Source organism: Liolophura sinensis, chromosome 13, assembly GCF_032854445.1.
Source record: "Liolophura sinensis isolate JHLJ2023 chromosome 13, CUHK_Ljap_v2, whole genome shotgun sequence".
Classification (NCBI taxonomy): Eukaryota; Metazoa; Mollusca; class Polyplacophora; order Chitonida; family Chitonidae; genus Liolophura; species Liolophura sinensis.
The window spans coordinates 14,094,036-14,116,721 of record NC_088307.1 but is presented as its reverse complement, the minus strand read 5'-3'; the positions used below and the strand labels follow the sequence as shown (position 1 = coordinate 14,116,721).

At 38.5% G+C, this 22,686-nt stretch overlaps 2 protein-coding genes across 3 annotated transcripts in view; both read right to left on the bottom strand.

Annotated features, from left to right (window-relative positions):
* Positions 1 to 5,813: 5,813 nt before the first annotated feature.
* LOC135480163 (uncharacterized) lies at positions 5,814 to 10,219 on the bottom strand. The gene is made up of 3 exons (XM_064759928.1): positions 9,787 to 10,219; positions 8,150 to 8,344; positions 5,814 to 7,128 (listed from the first exon to the last, which is right to left on the bottom strand). The coding sequence occupies exons 1-3, from the start codon at positions 10,208 to 10,210 to the stop codon at positions 6,962 to 6,964; spliced, it is 786 nt and encodes a 261-aa protein (XP_064615998.1). The 5' UTR covers positions 10,211 to 10,219; the 3' UTR covers positions 5,814 to 6,961.
* A 9,322-nt stretch (positions 10,220 to 19,541) lies between these two features.
* Positions 19,542 to 22,686, bottom strand: part of LOC135480534 (early estrogen-induced gene 1 protein-like) — a 36,206-nt gene continuing 33,061 nt past the window's right edge. For both annotated transcript variants that reach the window (XM_064760388.1, XM_064760389.1), the window contains 2 exons: positions 22,220 to 22,334; positions 19,542 to 20,683 (listed from right to left, as the gene is read on the bottom strand). In XM_064760388.1, the coding sequence (XP_064616458.1) occupies positions 20,631 to 20,683; positions 22,220 to 22,334 (168 nt within the window). In that variant the 3' untranslated portion in view covers positions 19,542 to 20,630. The remainder of the gene's footprint in view (positions 20,684 to 22,219; positions 22,335 to 22,686) is intronic.

Sequence of the window (22,686 nt, the reverse complement as noted above, 5' to 3'; positions counted from 1 at the left end):
TCATCCCGGCGCCTTGGGAAGTATATAGACGAGTCTTCCTCACATCGGCAAGAAAATTCTACCCAATTTGTGTTGATACTGTATTTGTGCCTAGAATCACGACACGTCGTCCGATCCATATGTGATCACGATTCTAGAGCTGTTAGAAAACCTAGGAATCTGTCACCGTCAGAACAATGGATGACGGGTAGCCACGCACCTATTTAATAGGCACATTGTAAATTTTGGAGATTTGTAATCAAAATTAGTCCAAAATGCAACGTTTTGACCTGGGTGATCAGAGCTATGTATTTTGTAATAAACTTGGACATTTGGAGAAATTTCATATATTTTTTTGAATGCAATCGGAGGTGCGAGGTGATTTAGGATGGTATTTTCACGTAAATTTTGAAGAAAAAAATATTGTATTTTGTGCCTTAGGTTATACATGATTGGTTGTTACATCCAGGTCGATTCTTACAAGGTACAATGATTTGTGCAAAAACACACGATTTTGTGGGATATTATGTGTGTGGTTAAATTCTAAATTTCAGTGTTGTATTCTAAATTTCATAGTATTACTACCGGAGTGGTGCACTAAAGCATATAACCTTTGTTTTTGTCAGATCAGTTCGTCATTATAACAATAGTTATATACTTTGTCATTGCAGAATTTCAGGTGGGGAGAGAGTTGAATTATTTCACTTTGAACATCGATTTCTTTGGCTTAGAACCCGTTTTAAAAACGCCCACATGTATATTTATACCAGGCGATATTTTGAAGCCTCTATCTAGACCGTCAGCTAGAAAATACCCGAGCCAGATCACGGCTTAAAATAAAAAAAAAATTATACTGAATGAGTAACATCCGTTATGTATAACCCATATAAATTTTAGGTACCGGTATGTAAATATTGGAATGCTTAAACTCAACGTTTTATTACTCACTGCACATAAAGATAGGGAGTCACATTTTAAAGTTTCTCAGAGACACTTTTATTGCGTCTCTGAGAAGTTCATGAATTACACAGCTCTGGTGAAATCATAAAGCGTTTGAACAGCACTTAGCCCCCGGTTATGTATCACATTGTCTTCGCTGCTCTGGATTTACTCTGTGCTGTTCGTCTTTTATACGAACGTCGTTTATATTCTTTTTCACGAATCAAGTTGCGAGGTATTTTTGAGACTTAAAAAACTACTGAGCTTTACTTTTCACGAATCAAGTTGTGAGGTATTTATGAGACTTCAAAATTACTGAGCTTTACTTTTCACGAATCAAGTTGTGAGGTATTTATGAGACTTAAACACTACTGAGCTGTATTTTCAGGAATCAAGTTGCGAGGTATTTATGAGACTTAAACACTACTGAGCTGTATTTTCAGGAATCAAGTTGCGAGGTATTTATGAGACTTAAACACTACTGAGTTGTATTTTCAGGAATTAAGTTGCGAGATAGTTATGAGACTTAAAAAACTACTGAGCTGTATTTTCACGAATCAAGTTGCGAGGTATTTATGAGACTTAAAAACCTACTGAGCTGTATTTTTCACGAATCAACAGCGTTTGTTCCTTGTCTCTTGCTAAATGGCTGGAATGACTGGGTGGAGTCTCTTGGTGTCGGTGTAGGCTTATAATGATTTGGGGTGAGCAGCATGTTCCCTTTCCCCAGATTAAATGGCACTCCAGGGAATTACGCTGGGTAAATAGCCAGTTTTGTGTGATGAAAGATGGAAATATATTACTTTGCTTAGACTACACTGAAGATGTTTCCAAAGGAAACAAAGCTGATCTGAAACCATCAAGCGAAATGTCGTTCTTGCATGCGAGGATAACAGCAGATAAAAACCGTTGCATTATAACTGTTTCACAAGTACGACTGTCACTGATTTAAGTTTAATTTATGTGTGCGTGTGCGTGTGTGTTACACATAAGGTACTGAGTTTAAATTGGCCTTCTCTGTTCAGAGAAGATGCAATATTTACAACTTTCTTCCCATAATTATTACATCTTTCCCTTCTTGTTACCAGACAACAAAAAGTCGACAACTCGCATTAAAAATGCGTCATCAAACATGCAGCAATAAAGTTTGTGTCGGACTACTTATTCAGCAGCTAATTCAACCAAACTCGATACTCTTTCACACGGTTTTGAAAAGCGGCGTTCGACTCCAATCCATGTTAAGCTTCATGTTTTATTCTCCTTCATAGCCTCCCCCTCCCCAGCCCCCGAGAGAAAGGCCTTCTATCTACGACCTTTACAAAGGCAAATGAAACAGGATAGTTTTGAAATCAACCTATTGGCCCAATGGCAATGCTATGGTTTTTGATCGTAAAAGGAGAGCCTCGTGTCTAAAATAACGGAAAGTTCGTTGCCATATGTGAGCCCTCAACAGTAATATCTGCAAACAAACGGGGTTTGAATTCCACATTGTGTGGTTAGAGAGTAAAAATGTTCTGAGATAGTCCTAAAAATTTGTCCCTATCTTTCCTTGTCTTCATTGGTTGCATTTTTGGCTTCTTCAGCTCGACGATTATATTTGCCATCAATCAGTTGAATGCTTTGTTTTTCTAACACAAACCACCAAAAAACTAAGAAAGTATCCTGATATTCTAGCATAGTACACGATTTTAATCCTGATTTCAATCAATCCGCTGGAACATATCTTGCGTCTATCTAACATCATTGAAAACTTTTAACTGCTCCTCTTTGTATGATTCCGTCCTATTTTCGTCCTTTATAGGCCTATACTTTCTTAGTTCTTTGATAGTTTGTACAGTTCGTCGTTTCTAGGAATTAGCCTTGCGATTATTGCCCTGGAACGTCCTTATTGGCTAAAGGCTGGTTTACGAATGTCTGTTTCGACGCATAGCTCCGTATTAATTTCGCACTTTTATATACTTCCTTAGATTTTTTGTGGTATGTGTTTAAAGTCGTTTTGAGAATTGGCCTTGCTATTATTGACCTGGAACGTCAATATTGGCTAAAGGCTGGTATACGAATGTCTGTTTCGACGCATAGATCCGTATTAATTTCGTACTTTTATATACTTTCTTAGATTTTTTGTGGTATGTGTTAAACGTCATTTTTTAGAATTGGCCTTGCTATTATTGACCTGGAACGTCAATATTGGCTGACGGCTGTATTACGAATACCTGTTTCGACGCATAGATAAACGATACTTGAGTTTAATACTTATATAAATGGTAATATTTATTTATTGGATTGGTGATTATTGTGGGAACAAACCCACGACCTTCCGCAGGTTCCTGCAGACCTTCCTGCGAGAGCAAGCCAGCATGCGCTGGATCATGGTAATAAGTGGTCGACGGTGCTATGCCGTGTGGTAGTACATTAAGTTTGCTATAGACCACTTGTCATCCACCAATATGATGTGTCACACGCGGAAGAGTGTTCCAGCCGAATTTGCCAAAATAAATTCCGCCCAATGAAAAGCGAAGTATTTTGTCTGATGCGGGATGAATATATACACAACGTCACAAAGTTTTCACCCATTACACATATTCATGAACTAGTCTTTTTTTTAAATTTTTATTTATTTATCCAAATGCAACTGTAAGGGTTACCGGTACATGGATATTCCAGATTTATAAACGTCCATAAAATGCACAGCGGTATATTATACATGCATGCTTGTCAATTTTAGTTTCATTAATTAAGACTAGACAACAAAGTGTAAGCATTGGGATTACAGCATTTGAATATCCAATTACATGTACATATGCCTACTATCACAAACACAAATCACATTTGTAACACTGTTAAAGAGCGTGTAATGGACTAATTACCTGCCTATGTAGGCAGGTAAAAAAGAAATAACAATAGTGCAACAAGAGAAAATAACGCCATGTTATAAGGCATATATGTCTATAAAACCTCGTCACCCACTTCCTTTCTGTCATTCCGTACTACACTCACAACATTCAATTCTACTCGGAAATATGGCATGCCTGTTCTCAAAACAGAAAAACTTAAATTTTGTTTCAATTATTAAAGCTTTGACTTAGGCACATAATCACAATACTTATGGACGCTGAACTTTACCACAATTCCACCAACTCCAGCCCTCGATGAGATACCTCTATGGCTCGGACAAGATTTTAACTGGTGTAGGTACACATACAACAGACAGACAGACAACCGAATTTAACGATGAATACGGCAGTGCGCAACAAGAAAAGCTAGACGGTCATCAATGCAGTGTAGTTTACACGTATTTAAGTTCATAGGAAATACAGGTATCATATGCTTTCATCGGAGATTCAAATTCCGGGTAAGGTATTAAAAAATGGCATTGCATATGAAAGTTATGTAGATCGAGGTAATGCAAAGGAGATTACACGTATGACTAAGGCCATTTTAGACAGGTTGAAGAGGATAAGATTACAAACATACAAGGCCAAGAACAATTCAGTTAAGGTCAAGGACATTGCAGCTAAGTTCAAGGACATTACAGTTAAGTTCACGCATGCAACCTATATCTGTGATAATGAAGCAAACACATTTAAATGAAGAACGAGTGAAGCCTTCTGCATGTCTGAAATGGCTGTGAAGGACAAGCATTCAATTGCTTCACTACATGTTCAGCGACCAAATCCAGATTAAAGTCCTACCGTAAGGAGGACATGCAGCCTACTGGTTTGCTGAACTATTCCTGTACAATATTCAAGTATACCTGCTGTGACTACAAAGGCCTGGCCGACGCGTACCATGTTCAGTACGTGCATGTGTGATCACATATAAACCTACAATTTTGTGTCCTAGCTGCCAAGTATATACCATCATATTCTAATATCACATGCATGCACTATCGTACTAACATCACAAACAATATGTAACCGCAGAGTGAAAATACACAACAGGTATCAGCTCATAAAGAAGAAATTCACAATCCTTTATAATCAAAACAAAAAGCTATCCTGCAAGTTTCAAACACAGCCTTCGTCTAAGGCGACACCAATTTCATTTTCTGTTCTACGGGCTAAGACGATTTCCAAAATATTCAAAATGGAAGAAAAATTTCATTGAAAATCTTATGTCTTTATGTTTTTCCATCATGTTAGTATTTTCTTAACAGGAAAAACTGTCGGTACAGTCCACCTTTCCACCAAATTAGACGATTTTCAAGTATTATTCTTATTTATACGAGATCCATTCTGCCTGTGACACAATACGTTATATTGTTGTAGCCTAAACTAACAAAAGAAAGAAATTTCTCGATAAGCAAAACAGAAACTATATTCTACAAGCTTCAAACACAGCTTTCGTCCACTTCTCTTATGATAAGGACGGGAACTATCCAAGCAGTCTACACTGCATCTGGTGACTAGGCATTAAGCAGAGTGGCCATCACTTCTATACTAGCTCTGTGGGGCATGGCTGCTGTCTTAAGTAAGATTTGTAGGCTACCTTACATGCCTTAAGAGGTGTGATTGTTCCCTTTAGAGTCAGCGTAATTTTATTCAAAGCTGGCCACTTTTGATACACATGCACTATAAAATCAGCACTAAGTATGTTGTATAAAATGGTCTTTTTTTTATTTAACTCGTGTTTAATGTCGTACTCAAGGTCATTTCACTTATACAAGGGCAGCCAGCATTATAGTTAGAGGAAGCCCGCCATCATCCACAGGTTAATGGCAGACCTTCCCCATGTACAGCCGGAGAGGAAGCCCGCATGAGCTGGACTTGAAATTGCAGCGACTGCATTGGCGAGAGGCTCCTGGGAGATTGCACTACGCTGGCTTGCCATCCACCTAGGCCACGGAGTACCTTAAAATGACAATAACTAAATAAATAAATAAAATTTTTACCTAATAAGCACTTGATGTAAACGGCTTAACGCAGACAATTACATGTATATTACAAAAAAAAACATAAATACTCATACTAATGGGTTTCTCAGTACAGAAAATAAAATAAATTAAGTTAAAAGTAGCAAATAAAATAGTGCGAGAACGCACTCACGTTAGGTTTGGCATAATTTTTTTTTATTCATAGATGGCCCCAAACCGACATCAGAGAGCGCTCCATTTAAAAACCTGATGCAGTTACCTGCCCTTGTCAAATATGTCGAGGCTGAAGCACACTCTCACGTTGGTTTGGGAACATCACTAGCCGAACAAAATTTTGCCAAAAATAATATCAGAGCAATCTCGGACTAACAATAAAATAAAAGAATGAAAAACTGCTTAAAAACTAATCAGAGAAAAAAATTAAAGCACTGAAATGCATGCTAAAAGATGTGCAATTATCTTAAGTGTACAATATCTTTGTGAAACTGGGCACAGGAATATTTACTCCCAATACCAGAACAGTTCAAAAAACTGAACAAAATACAAAAATAAAACATTGCACTGTATAGAGTTGAGCAGGTTGAAAACAATCCTCTTTATAAAATATCTTACATTATTATTTTAAAAGTAAAAGAAATAAAATCTCCACAAAGAAAACTAAACAAGTTGTGTACATGTTGAAATTAAGTACATGTAGCTAATACCATGTCCAAAGATAACATACAAACAATGCTATCAACAAAAGTACTTGGCAAGATCTGACAAAGGAACAAATCAGCAGGTTTACATGTCATCAGCTGCACATCAAATACTCAAATTCCCTGCAATCGGACCAGTTGTTTTACTTCAAAGTCGAAATTTATCCGATTCCTAATAATTCCCCCAGAATCCGTCTTCACCATAAATTTATAATTTTAAGTTGGGAAAGAGCAAGCTGTGCAGGGCTTTATTCCCCGCCAATAGTGTCTCTTAACCTCTGAATATGGTATATTGGTGAATAAATAAATCAATCAATCAATCAACAGATCCAAAACAACATAGAAGGCCGAATCAAGCTACATCAATCAATCAATCAAAAAAAAAACAACAAATCACAGGAAGTCAAATCAGATTTGCTCAAACTGACTACTGTAACATCAAAGTTTTACATCTGTACATTTCCTTTGTGGATCAAATATTCTGGTAAATGTTGTTGTATCTAACTTGATCGCCTAAACATGGGCTCAGAAAAAACAAGTAGCCATCTTTGACAAGGGCAGGTAACTCCGACCAGAAGCTGTAGTTGGGTATAATCTCTAGACCAACAGCTCCATTGATAGCCTTGTTTGCTAGTGAACCTGCGAAGAGAAAATGACCAAAGTTCACTACATGTAAAAGCAATGAGAATTTACAGACCCCAATCGCAGTGAATTCTGATGTAAGATTTAGGTTAGCCCTATTCCTGCATACGGCACCTTCGCTCCAACATTGTTTTGAAGTCAATAAGGTAGTCACTTTTCTTGGAGTAGTGCCAGAGTTCTGCCAACTCACACCTCAAGCATGACTGTACCGTAGTCACTTTAAAATAATATTGGAGCATAGGTGCTGTCATGCAGGACTAGGTCAGCCCATTGATCGCTATGGTAAATAGTGGATTCAAAAACAAAAGACATTACAAAGATACAAGTAACCAAGTTTTGAACATTATAATGGGTAATAAGCATAGAATCAAAATCTGACAATATACCGACAGAGAAGCTTACTAATCTGGCCGACTAACAAGATTTTACATATTCTGCCTATGATGTACGTTACACTACATTTACATACAGTAAATAAATACAGTATTTGATCCAAAAACTTTGCATTAAAGTTATTTTGGTACCAAATATCATCCTACATGTACTTCTCAAAGAAACTTCAAAACAGCTTCCTATGACCAACAAACTCAAAAAATGAGTCACTAATGTAACTCTTCAATCTTTTCGCATGTTTGTAAGGTGTTTATTCAAGCATAGTCTGAGGCCACTATTCTGTGTAATCTGATAGAATTATACTTTTTGTAAAGCACTGAAATTGGCCAATCCAACCGATGTGGTTATGTCTCCAAACATGTCAAAATCAAATTAAAAATATGCATAAACTGCACTGAAATTTGTTCTTTCATTAACCTGCGAGAAGGTTCAGGAATTACAGCATGTTATGTATATTAGTTAAGGATAAAATTTTATGCTGAACACAGTATTCTTCATCAAGACTGAGTAATTGCATGCATTAATTAGTTCAACTGATCACAGTTAACGACTTTCACAGTTTTAGTTTTTCCAGTAAAGCTACAGTAGGACACAGTTTTTATAACAGCATATTACTCCTTCTTACCAACAACGAGGTAAGCAGCCAGGACAGTGAAAAAGATAATGAGTAGTAGGGAGCCAGGACTGAGATCAGGCTGCAGTGTGCAGCCCCCGCTACACACACATGGGGAGCGCAGCTGCATTTCCCCTGCCCCGGTCACCTCCAAGTCCTCATTCACGTCACAGAACAAATACATTTTTGTGAAGCGACCAGGAATTTCTGCAAACACAAGAAGCAGGGATTGGCAATCTATAACAATGCTATAACTATTAACATGATTACTGTCCAAAAATGTTTCATATATCGTACATTTTTGTATAAGACAGCTCAAGGCCATCTAAGAATTTCACACTGGGTTCCTTACAGACACAGAGTTTACAAAGTCAGTCAACTTTCATTCCTTTAACAGATTTCACATTAATAATGCTAACCTGGCAAACAGGCGAGAAATTCATATTCCTAATATACTGGTTAGCTGGGTTCACAGTAATAAGACGAGTCTCGCGAGTTCACACAAAACTGGACGAGACTCCTAGGGTAGTCGGGGGCTCTCTCGAACAAACATGGCTTTTATGGTACCTGTAGCTGCTAATGGCACCGCTGGGTCGATTGACACGGCTTTGTATGTTCAGTCTAGCTAACACCATAATCTTGTAGTTTAGCTGCTTTGTTTGTGAGACCCTTCACCCTGTCTTGTCCTTATCTACGTGAACTTGCCAGACTCCTGAAATGTGGAACTGGCTTATTGTCACAGCTAATAAATACACGTTTTCACATTCACCATGAAATGACATTGTTATTATTTCAAAGACATTTCTTCTTAATTTTAACATTTTGAGCAACTTGACCACTTGTAATTGGGTAGTCCAAGTATAATGACTGTTGACTGAAGAACACTTGGATATATAAATATGGCATATCCAAATATTCCTCAACCAACAGTCCGTGTACTCGTACTAGTGATAGGGATGACAGTTCAGACATCATTATCTGATATTATTACATTCATATTATATAATTTATAGCCAAATTACGATTGAAACAGAGTATACATTTCTTATGTTCGGATCAGGTCAAAGCGCCCTCTAGCAAGAATGCCCTCTACGTAAACACCCTCTACCTAAACGTCAGGGGTCCAACGTGTGTGCAGTGGATGATCTACAACAACAACAACACCAGTCAGTCAGCGAACACCGTGTATGCGTCCTGTGTAATTTTTGTCAGAAATATCAGAGTCCACAACAGATCGCCGTGTTCATTTCTCCACACAACAACAATCAAATTTACATGTAATCAGTTTACCAACTTTAAAGACCAGAAATAACTTTAAAATTTGCATTTTTCGATAGTAACATTTAGCAACATTTATATGCCATGTATACATAGAATACATACAGAATCCATACAATATGATCGAAAGCATACATCAAGGCCCATGCCGCCAGTTTAAACATGCATTATATAGAGGGCGGTTAGGTACAGGGTACTCTGGCTAGAGGGCGTTCTGACTGTAATACCTTAAGTTGTTGGAATCATGGATTTTTTTGGGGGGACTATTTGACATGTTTGAATATCCTATTCCTAACTCCATGATTTGACACAGAAGTGCGCAAGAAACAAGCCGTGATTGATATTACATATTACATCAGTGTATTTTTGACCTGGATTTTGATAGCGAATGAATAATTCCTGACGACTTCGGTCGAAATCAAACTTGGCATTTTCCTGGACAGCTGTGGCGTTGTAGTGGGTTCCATTCTTCACACAGATGGCAACATTCTGACATTTGGCTACCGACTTCTGTGTCTGATCTGTCTCGGAGAAATTGAAACACGGATTGTAGGAGTAAAACAAGCCATCTTTTCCCTTGACGTTTTCAAACCTCGCACTCCCGTTTGACAAGCCAACAAAACGGAGGTCTAGGGTACCCTGGCCGACCCTGTTACAAACACAGCCATCGTTTTTGCCTTCACAAGCATCATCACTGTCAATCGACGTGATCCCTGATGAGATATTCACACAAACACCCACAAAAATAAACACGACAGCTCCGACAATGACATCGTTAGTCCGAAAGTGAAACATTTTTGTCCGCCATTGATGCGCAGCGACATCTCGTGGTTGGAGAGTTGCTGCGTACTCGGGGGGAGATAATGCTCGTTGCACTAAATCGTCGTACAGCTGGTTTAACACATCATTACCAAATTGAGGATATCATCAAATTTCATGCTCATATGTCTTATTAAAGATAAGCATTTGTTAATGCGATCATAAATAACATTACCAATGCAATACTTCACAATCTGCAAAAGAAGTCCACATTTTGGGTACATTTTCACCTTTCCTTATAAAAAATATCAACGAATGATGTGGAATAATGGTAGCTTGTACATTGTATATATTTTATTTCGTCTCTGGCAAATAATATATGTTCATATCCGTATTTTACGTTATTTGTAAATAATTCGTTCACATTTATCTGTCTACAAATTTCTGTAACTAGGTATTTAATTGAAATATAGGCCTATTGTTTTTCCTGTAATTAACTTTTTCTTTGCAATCGGTGTTGCAGTCTACATGATTCCATGGGCAGTAGGCCTAGAAACAAAGCTATAATTATCTCTCTTGCCGCAATACCGTTTTTAAAGAAAAATTTTACTTGTACAATCTCGGTCCATGAAGAAAACCTAAGTGCACAGGGTAAACCATGGGCGTCTGGAAAGTCGCTGACAAACTTTCCCAAGTGCGGCATGCATATTGATATAAGACAAGTGGTGTTCATCAAAAGTTTGACATGCAGCGTAAACGGCCACACGAGCGTCGTCGTATTTTATTGTCCCCAAAGCCTCACGAACAGGAAGAGTGGGGAAATCCGCATATAATATCTTCATAATGTATGAAGTGGTTGTTATGCAAGTTATCAAATGTTCTTCCTAGGCTTCCGAACATAACCGCATTCGAATGCTATTCGAGGTCCAGCAAAAAGGTGAGCATTTGAATAGACCTACCTGTAAGTTGTTGATTTTCTGCATAAGTTCGTGCATGTTGATGAGAAATGCGAGAAATACCGTGAACATGTAGCATGGTTGATGATTTGATTTCATTCATTTGATTGGTGATTTACGCTGTATACTCAAAAATATTTCACTTGTACGATGGCGGTCAGTATTATGGTTTGAGAAAACCAAGCAGTGCCCGGGGCAACCCACGACTATCCCGCAGGTTGCTGGAAGACCTTCCCACGCAAGACCCCAGAGAATTAAATGACGATCTGTCTTTTCAAACTTAATTCTGCTAGTGCAATAACATAATTATTGACAGAGTATTTAGTGTTCTCCCTGTAATAAAGCATTTCTCTCATACGACAATGGGGGCCTCAGTGGCTCAGTTGGTTAGCGCGCTAGCGCAGCGTAATGACCCAGGAGTCTCTCACCAATGCGGTCGCTGTGAGCTCAAGTCCAGCTCATGCTGGCTTCCTCTCCGGTCGTACGTGTGAAGCTCTGCCAGCAACCTGCGGATGGTCGTGGGTTTCCCCTGGGCTCTGCCCGGTTTCCACCCACCATAATGCTGTTATGATGAAATATTCTTGAGTACGGCGTAAAATACCAATCAAGTCAATCAAATCAAATCATACGACCATGGACGCTGGACAACCGAACCAGGAGTTTCCGGGATAAACATGGAACTAGCCTCTGAGAATCTGTTAAATTTAACAGAGGGTATTTTATCTGGCTGATGCAAGAATGTCTTTTTTTATTCCAGCAGATTATTCAGTTAAATATAACACACATATTCTATTACTTCAAGATAACAAATTCTATTAAACTAACAGGATATTATATTGAATACGACACAATATTGTCGTATAATAACGGAATACATTCCAGCTTCACTCACACAACAGACATTTTTTTTTTAAGTTAACGGATTAATTTTTGAGCCATCAGGGCGAACCAGAAAAACTTTTGGCACAGGAAAATCGGAAAACTCCGTCCCTGGTTGAGGCTGAACCACACCACGTGATCTGATGAGTCCAAAAATATATATGCATGCATCTGGTGCCAGATTCACAAAGTTGCGTACATTTTTTTATCGTGCATTTGCCGTACGATACTTTCTACGTCATTATTACCATACGATTGTCCTGCACGTGCGATTATCGTACATGTACGACATCTTCATGAAACTGGGTCGGGTTCTTGCCTGGCATAATAGATTTGCTTCGTTGTGTTGCTGAAATGATCTAAGACAGGTCGAATTTTGTTAAGTCGGTCATCAGTGTGCTGGGCGTTATCGGCAAAATGCCAAAATCGCAACAGTAGTTGGAAACGATTTTTACTCATCGCACTTTAAAGAGAGTTGCCTACACTCAAATGAAATTCTAATGTTGGGAGGGTAACGGGCCCCATCCACGTGGATCAAAACACCGCGTTCTTGTCCATCAAAGAGTTTATGCGTGATGCATTCACGTAGAGGTTCTCGTTGAATAATTTCGGCCTCGGCATATCTTTTTGTCACCGTCACCATTACATCTATCATTTCCGCAGTCAAAAATAGGTTGAATTGATTTGATGGCGAATCTTTTTAATTGATCATCCAAGACAAGGAGGGTCATTGAAGTCTAATAGTGGTGGATTTTGTGGGACTTCCGTCCATGAATGAGAAGGAACTGGAAGTGCCCTAGCACGCCCACGTACAGGAGTAACAGAACCCCACGACCCACCCCATGTTCTCGCTCCACCCACTTAGTACGTCACGTGCTTCCCGAGTTCTAGCGCTACCTCGATGTACGGTAACTTATTTATTTATTTATTTGATTGGTGTTTTACGCCGTACTCAAGAATATTTCACTTATACGACGGCGGCCAGCATTATGGTGGGTGGAAACCGGGCACAGCCCGGGTGAAAACCACGACCATCCGCAGGTTGATGCAAGACCTTCCCACTTACGGCCGGAAAAGAATCCAGCTTGAGCTGGACTTGAAACTGTGTCACCAGGATAGTCTGTGACGACACAGTTGGACGATTCCATTATTATTCGACTATTCGCTGACATCAATACGAAGTTCTGTCATCTGATGCAATTTCAAAGGAAGTGTTACCATCAGAATCCAGGTCCATCTCCATAAGGAGGTCGGCCATTGCTAGTGATCAGTAAGTTGTGCCTGAGTTATACAATTCATCGTTAACAACTTTTTTATTCAGCGCCATGCACATAGAGTATCAAAAAACAAGAACACTTTCTTTTTCAAAGAAATGTGAATTTTATTTGTCTACAAATGTAAGATAAAGACAGGCCTTCCTGTCACATAACAAAGGAACAGGTATATGTACAGGCCTGTCTGAACAACGCGGACTGATGGACTCAGATACAACATGACTTCCCAGTTTACATTAAAAACTTTAAACATGGACCATTACTGTATGCAAATGACAAAAAGAGGGAAAAAATTCCGAACATCTGCAGGTAATGTGACATGTTTTCATGTGTTAGCGTGGATAACATATCTCGTCAGGGCGCCATGTACCGAACCAATGGAATACGGTCATTCCATACAACCTTATGTATATTATAGACTGCGCTCGCCGTCGTCCTATCGACAGTCAGGCTACTAAATAGTACTTAAAAGCACTTTAAACACAACACCTACAGTGCTTCAATGTTATGACGTCAAGAGATTCTGACTGGCTGACTGTCACATGACCCATGCTCGTGCAGATGTCTTCCTGTTCCACGGCGTGAGCACAATAACCAATAAGACAATCGGAACTGAAATTTCCTGACGTCATCAGTTTGAAGCAGTACTTGATGCTGTTTACCTTTGACATTGGTAATGTTGACACACTGAGCTGGTTTAAAAGATAATACTACAACAGGCTTGAGCTATACAAAACAAAGAGTTATAGACGAATACAAATTAAAGGTTACAGAATACGCAAGCAATCTGTGACTTGCTCACATATATGGAAGATTTGTTCAAGACAAATCTGAAATTGTAGTCAGCGTCTCGATTCATTTGTGGGCCGATTTGTGTATGACTTCATAGTTGAAGCATGACAAATACACAAGCAGCCTCATAATCTTTCGGTAGTAAATGTGACACAGTGTATGTAAATGACCGTAATTACCGTATTTAAAGCAGGGGCTTCTTGTACTTTACTATGGCTATCGATGGTGTCTTCAGCCAATCACAGGATTTAATTCCAAAGTACTTAATGATGAAGAAAACGTCTTCATATGAAGACAGTAGGGGCGGAGCCAAAGAAACCTTGCGCCGGGTGAGCAGACATTGATTGACACGTCACCAACCATGTGACGTAACAACGGCATTTGGGTTTACACACTGACAGACCAGTGACAGGAAGAGAGGGTGTGGCTTTGCATGAAATAGCCAATCAGTCGTCTAAAACGGATAGAGGTCATTATGAAAAGTCTTCACGATAATGACCTCTATCCTATACTAAGACCCAGCGGGGTTGCATGCTTAAAACTCGTTTGAGTAGTAGTACAATTCTCCAATCACACAGTTTCTCACTGTGATATAGATGTCACGTCAATTTGACTTCTGATTTGATTTCTGGCACTGATATGGTAAATTATTAATCCTTTGTTATTAAATTGTACAATGAACAATATACTGAACAAACCATTTCCACGTGACAATTAATGTAGTCCACTGGAAAGTATTTAACACGTAAACTCTGGCCAAAAAAATGTTATGTTTGGGGAGGCCACAGAACTTACACAAATATAAATGTATAAAAGGGAAAACAATAACAAAACCAACAATCTTTCCTAAAAATGTAAAATACCCTGACCTCTTACAACCTGGGTACCAATACGTAATATAAGTACCCTTCCAACGCTGTGGGTACAGATAGAAAACTATAGAAATACGTGAGAAATGAATCAACAACAACAACATTCCCAGCCCATAATCAATCGAAGATGTTGCTGAATACTTGTAACACATGTCTGATTTGATTAAATTTTAATTTAATTAAATTCGTTTACAAAATATATTACCTGATATTCAATTGGAAGAATGGCATGCAAATCTGAATGGTTTTGCTCCCAAGGTCAAAAGTTGTTCTTTACAGTCGGCACCTTTCCACAAGAGCCTTTTATTGAGAAAAAATATAATCTCTACACTGAATGGTAGCAGTTGAAAAAGGATATCTTACTCTCATTAAAGGTTAATTAAATATCCATGTTGGCCCCTTAGGAAAATGCTTTTAAAAAGCAAACCTGTGTACAATTGGTACGACTGCACGTATGTTATGTTTGTTGTTGAGTGTTAAGCTCAGCAACTGGATTAAGAAATGCATGTTGGTGTTGAAAATAAAATTACACTTATTTCATTACATTAGTTTGCACCTGTATATTAATCATGAAAATAGGTCGAAATTCCTTCAAAAAGTCTGAAATACACTTGACCGTATGTAGCTCAATGAACCTCTGATGCTTTCAAACAAAATTAGATGCTATTCAAATCTATAAATTCTGAAAAAAAAATGTTTGAAATCAGTGTTTGGATTGAAAGTTTGCATGCCTTGCAGTTCCCGTTTTGTAAAGGATTAAAATGTGGGTACGCGTGAGGCGACCAAGTTGGCCAACATTTATATATAATATTTATACCAGTGCGTAGGCATACACTGTTTCCTCTCTCTCGATATGCAACAGTACAGAAACTGTGAAACATCTAACATGGAGGCTGAAATATTTTAAGTGCGATAAAGACCACCATCGGCTATACATTTGAACTATTTGGCAAACGCATTCAAGATGCGCATTAGATACTTGTTATTAATGTCTCTGGCAGAAAATGATCAAGGTACATGTACAGAGGTTAAACAACGATATGTAAAGACATGAAATAAATTTTATGTCAACATAAAAAGAAAACCATAAATTGATCTGGACAAGATATTTCTATATATGAAAATGTTTTGTTTCGTGATGGTATTCTACAGATAGCAACACAGCCATATCATTCTAGACTAGCACGCGTAGAGGTCAACATAAATGGACTAAGGCACTGTAAAGCAAAACTACAACAGGCAACCGTACAAGACTGACATACATGTAGAAATGATAAGAAATAACATCTAATATATTGGGCATGCATATTATTTCAGACGGAATGAAGACTATAGTGGATGGACAAGAAAAAAAAGCCACGATCCTTTACCCACGTGTGTAGCGCAAATGCAGGGCATGAGGGTGTGTTGTACAGGAGACAGGTGTAAGGTGAGATGTACATATAAAAGTAGACAGAATACTGAGTGCACCGCGAGGCGTTTGCTTGCGTGAGCTTTGCATTATGGGATTGAAGTGGGCTAAGAGTTACTGACAACAGCAACATCAACAATCGTAATGTTTTATTGACAAATAGGTGTAACACTGTTACTGTCCAGGGAATGCTGGACAAAATTAAATTCGAAATAACATGGAAAACTGGTTTATCTGAACATTTCTGGAATATCTGGGCAAAATGTTCTGTCAATATATTTGAATTGACTGCTGCTGTTTTCTGTCATATCCAACCACAGATGCTATAATTACTTGTTATTTGTACTATTTACTGGCAGTTTCCTTCTTATTTCCACTGCGAATCCCGGAATAAATACATTCTGTAAAAAGTGTATTCAAAGTGACAGTGGGTGGTGTTGAGACAGAAATCCAAGTTAAACACAAATATCTACATACCGTTTTACAGTGTGGAGCATACATGTCCACGCTGGGTTGACCTATACTTTATTCTGTAAGATTGCCCGAAAGTTGGAGATGACGTGATCACCCAAGTGTGGCGAAGTAAGGGCTTATTATACGTGAAAACATCACGCATGCGCTACAGAAATACTCCGACTGTCCGGAAAGCTGAAAATTATTGGGTCTATGATGGATACGAGGTCTCGGGAGTTCCGCCTGAGGGGCGCTCGCGCATATACAGGACGTTGGGGCGTTAGAGTAAAGGGCGGTACACGGCCTTCGCACTTAAGCATATATACCCTAAATTCTGGTAAATGCGCGAGAGCCCCCAAGCGGAACTCCCAAGAACTTGTATCCATCATAGGTCCTATACAAATCCAACGAATACACTATCCCTGACAGCGATTCAAAAAAAGGCATTTTTCTACGCTATTACGTTAGGAGGACAATTTTCTTCACTAAGGAAAAAAAAAAACGTTTGTTACTAAGGAAATCACGTGGTCCCTAGCTTTTAGGTCTTACAGAATTTTCAAATGCATGAGTAAAAGGTCATCACAATGCCCAAATTCCTTAAGGCTGGAAAGGTTCATCCATCATTGTAGCCTATAAGCCTAATGATTCAGGACATCTCTGAGTCACTAAATGAACGTTTCTAAAGCTTGGCATACCACAGAGCTCAGGACGTGACTCAACTCAACCTAACTCAACTGGAGGAAAGCAGATTCACCAACATACCCCAGAGCCCTGGACACGACTCAGCTCAATTTGCTGTGAGGAGTTGTTCTCAGTCATTGATGGCCATGCGACTGGAAGATTCGCCAGTAACCTCAGAGCTCTGGACACGACTCAGCTCAATCTGTTGTGAGGAGTTGTTCTCAGTCATTGATGGTCAGGCGACAGGAAGATTCGCCAGTAACCCCAGAGCTCAGCACACGACTCAGCTCAATTTGCTGTGAGGAGTTGTTCTCAGTCATTGATGGCCATGCGACTGGAAGATTCACCCACATACCTCAGAGCTCAGGACACGACTCAACACAACTGAGCTCAACTGGTCGTACAAAGTTGGCCCCAGTTCCTCATGGCCGTGCGAATGAAGGATTCAACAGCGTACACATAAGCACTGGAGTACAACTCAGCGGTTGAGTTGCATGATCATCTCGCTTTTTTGCTATTTACAGTCTAGTTGAGTCTTGAAGTATTGCGTATGCCGAGTTTTAGAGAACACACGTTTGTCACTATACAATTGCAGGCTTGATAAAGACTGCAGACTTGTTACAGCTACACACTACACTTTTGCCATGTGAATATTCTACACAATATATCATACATGCATATTATCTTACAAAAAATATCTATTTACAAACTATTTATAAATAAATAGAATAAATATAAGCAGACAAAATAAGAAAATTTCTTATTGGTTATTCCAAATGATAGGTAGACTTGTAATTGGTTTATCTATATACATGAAGATATCTCTATTGTCATGTAGAAATGTTACACAAACTGAATAGAATGATGTTTGAAAGCTTATTCACAAATGTACCAATATTCGTCAAATTTTGCCAAATGATTTTTGGTAACTTTTCTCATAAATCATGCTGCTTTTGACACATTAATGTTTTTGACGACGTTATCCCCCCCCCCCCCACCAAAAAAAAATCAACGAATTGCTGTGAAAATGGATCTAGACAGACATCGTTAGAAGGAAATTGATTTATGAAGACAGCAGTACTTATGTATGAATGTTAATCTTTTGGCTTTCCTTGGCAGGAACAACTGTGCAAAAACAGACTTATGAGGATTTTCCATACTGTGTTAAAAGTAATGTTAAATTTACTGAAGATTTGATCCATAAGGAGAACATTGCCCCTACTAGAACAGGTGTACTCAATCTATCAGACGTTCCATGGTTTAACTGACGGATGTAGACACAGTAGTTTTCATAAAACACTTTTCCTTTATAACTGTAGGCAGAAGAGGAGTGAGGATTTCAAAATCTTTAAAACCTTTTCTGGTTTCTTACAAAAATTAAACTGAGAATGGCTTAGGACAAGAATTGGTTGTCCATGACAACTGTTAGCTTGCAGAATTTAAACATGGTTATGCTATAACCAGATCTTGAAAAGAATCCTTATCAATTCGCCCACATTCTTGTCACGTATGCTGTGCGTATGTGTGAACATGTGCACACGTGTATGCCATGGTTTAAGCTACTAAAGTGATCACAGTGCTTTACGACGGTTTTACTTGACATGGTTCTATCTTTGTTGTACTGTAAACCACAGTAGTTCTTCTGGTTGCAGTTGTAGCCTTAAAGCACTTCAAAATCTGACTTACTTTTGAACCACCATCTGGAAAGTTCTGTCCGAACAACTTTTTCCTACATGCATACCAGCGAAGACATTATAGAATATTTACCACTCCCCAGAATGCTGTCGCAGAATATCACAAGTGGTTTTTCCTTTTTTTGGTTTGTTTGTATCAGCTGTTCGTGTAAAATGAGAAACTAAAAACCAAGCAAGGTTAGCCACATGATCTTAACAAGAAAGTAAGATATTGAGTCATTCTGATTCAAAAAGACAAAAACAGATGAACACAGATGATATGATGTCTACACTACAAAATACTACCAAACTCAACAGCCATTATATATATATATATATATATATATACAAATATATAAAATGGCCCATGCATGCCATGGTTATATACAGAGGGAGGTCAAACAAATGCACAACGTCCGATTGTCTTATGTATATTCATTATTAACTTAACCAGCATCACGCTGAGTAGCGAAGAGTTTTGTATATGATACTGATTGGGAAGGGTCAAACTGCAGGTATATGTATGGCTGACTTCTTGCTGACTTCTAAGCTTTCCAGCAGAATGAGCAATACCTACATACACGTACACAATGTGAAACAAAGGTGTTACATTTGTAGCACAAGGCCAAAAAATACATGACAAAAGAACATTAATGAAAGAAAACACAGTGCATCAGCAGTTAGTATGTGTTAAGTTATGATAAACCTGGTCCTCAACAAAAAAAAAAGAAAAAAAACAAAAACAAAAACTGAGCTTAAAAGCAGAAAAAACTGATTACACACAGCTTGGATCTATGGATGTTACAAAAGAATAAAAAAAAACCTGAATAAAATAAGAATTTTTACTGAAAATTGCACTGTGACTGATTTTGTATGATTAATTAAAAGAGCAAAATTTTTAAACTTTGCTGTGATTGGTCATTTTAAGCAAGATTTGAGCCACACATACAAGCTGTAACATTAACTTCATGGGGATTAAAAGGTTCAAAAACAGATACACCATTGGTCTGATTGGAAATACAGAAAGAGACAATCCGATTGGTTCAGACAGAAAGGGAATTTCAAAAAATGGTCAAAGTTAATAACTACTTGATTCTGAAAAATATACATGTAAACTGTTTGTAAAATCCACACCAACCCAACAATTCATGGTATATAATTTCAATTTTCATAACAAATTTTTGAACTCATGATCTGCATGCACCTCAACTGTGCATCTACATCTAGTTATTTCCAGCTTTCTTTAAAAGTTCCATTTTGACAAGGAATTTCTCCCTTTAAACAGCAGAACAAATCCTCCTATTTGGTTTACACAGGGCAGTGCTACAATGAGTCCATGACTATGTATGTGGTTCCATGATTGGTCCAGATATAGTCCAATGAGGATGGAGATTACAAATGATCAACAGTTGTACAGCAGTACCGTTGACAGCAGGTTGCTACATGGTTAAAGTTGCCCAGATCACTACCTGAGGGCAGTGGTTCCATCTTTACCCACTAAGAGTTGAAGACCAGAGGCTGAAATAATGCAATAAGGTAACATTTTAACTTGCCTGTCGCATTCCAAAAGATTTATTACCATTCTTTAACACATTTTGTGTCCTCTACAATGATTAGGTTGACCCCAAACAAAAATGAAAGTCATTGACACTAAAAACTGAAGATTTTTTCACCTGCAAAACTGAAGATGTGATGGCTAGCACTGGCAAGCTACTCACAAACTTTCCAACATTTTACGTAAAAAAAAAACTTTGCATGGCATACTGTTGATCTTCAATGAATGCTAGAGTATATAAATATGCCCATGATTCATTTATTTATTTATTTGATTGGTGTTTTATGCTGTACTCAGGAATATTTCACTTCTACAACCGTGGCCAGCGGTAAGAAACCGGGCAGAGCTCGGCGAAAACCAACCACCATCCACAGGTTGCTGGCAGACCTTCCCGCATAGGGCCGGATGGGAAGCCAGCATGAGCTGGACTTTAACTCACAGCGACCGCATTGTTGAGAGGCCTCTGGGTCATTAGGAGGCGCTAGTGCGCTAACCAACTGAGCCACGGAGGCCCCCAATAGGCACATGAGTAATGCTGGGTGCTTGTTGTCTCCAAGGTCACATGGCAACCCACAAACTCCTTAGAAAAATACCTGAATCATGTTGGATTTTCTTACAGATTGTTTTCATAAAGTGTTTTATTTTGAAAACAATAAGGTGATATGCAAAAATATGAAAAGCTGTACAGTTTTGTAGAGCATACTCCGTCAGTAGGAAGCTATAATATCATTTGTATCTTCTCTCAGAAGAACTAAAGGTGGTGACAGTATAAAAGGGCCCAAATTTCCATCCATGGCTATAAAATTTGCTCATTTTGCCCTATTCTGGGAGTTCCAATGATCTTAGAAAAGTGTTTCGATGTGTGTTTAGAAGGGGTGTTTGAAAATGTGAGTTTCAGTACTATAAGTTACGTTGATATTGTCAATCATTTGCCTCCCAGAGTAACATTCAAGGTCATTTACAGTTTCTCTGAAGACTGCAGTTTAAAGTTCACTTCGCAAAAGAGTATCTCATTCTTAATACTGTCTGTATGGACTTTTCTGCATGTTATTTTTATATGACACATTATGATGCTACTATTATTTATTTATTTATTTGATTGGGTACTCAGGAATATTTCACTTCTACAACAGCGGCTAGCCTGGGAAGAAACCAGACAAAACCTGAAGGAAACCCATGACCATCTGCAGGTTGCTGCTAGACCTTTGACCGGAGAGGAAGCCTGCATGAGCTGGACTTGAACTCACAGCAATGCATTGGTGAGAGGATCCTGATGCTATGATTTAGGTGTTTCATAACACTACCTGCTACTTTTATCCTTGTCAATGGGATGCCTTTTCCCATGTAGCCCAAAACAGTATGTTAACTTACCTGTTTACCCACACCTTAATCACCATGATCACCACCCCACAGGCAATTCACCCACTTAAACTGGAAACATTTTGTGCAGTTTCAGGGGAAGATAATCAAGCTATCTGAAAAGTCTACCGCACACTCACACTCATCGCCTTCATCTGCGCCCAAATCTGTGTCTTGTATCAGTTGTTCCACCAAATCCTCAGCGTTCACCCGAGTTGCATCTACGCGACGCTCCTTTAGAGTTTCCTCAAATTTCTGTGACATGAAATTACACAAGACATGTAACCCTTCGAGTTAACGTATGTATGACCAAGTACCATTTGGCCAAGCAGTTTAATTTCCGTGGTTAATTTAACAGCCTAAACCTTCACATCTAAGCATTCCACTCAATTTTCAAGAGAACTTTTAAATACAAGCTGTTTGTGACTGCCACAAAGGATAATGAATATAGGAAAGGATGTTAAATCTTTTATTAAAACAGGAGCACCACTAACCAAAACCTCACAGCTCTGCAGCTTTTCACAGCAGCATCCAATTCTCACAAACCAAAACCCCTCAGCTCTGCAACTTTTCACAGCAGCATCCAATCTTCACTAACCAAATCCCC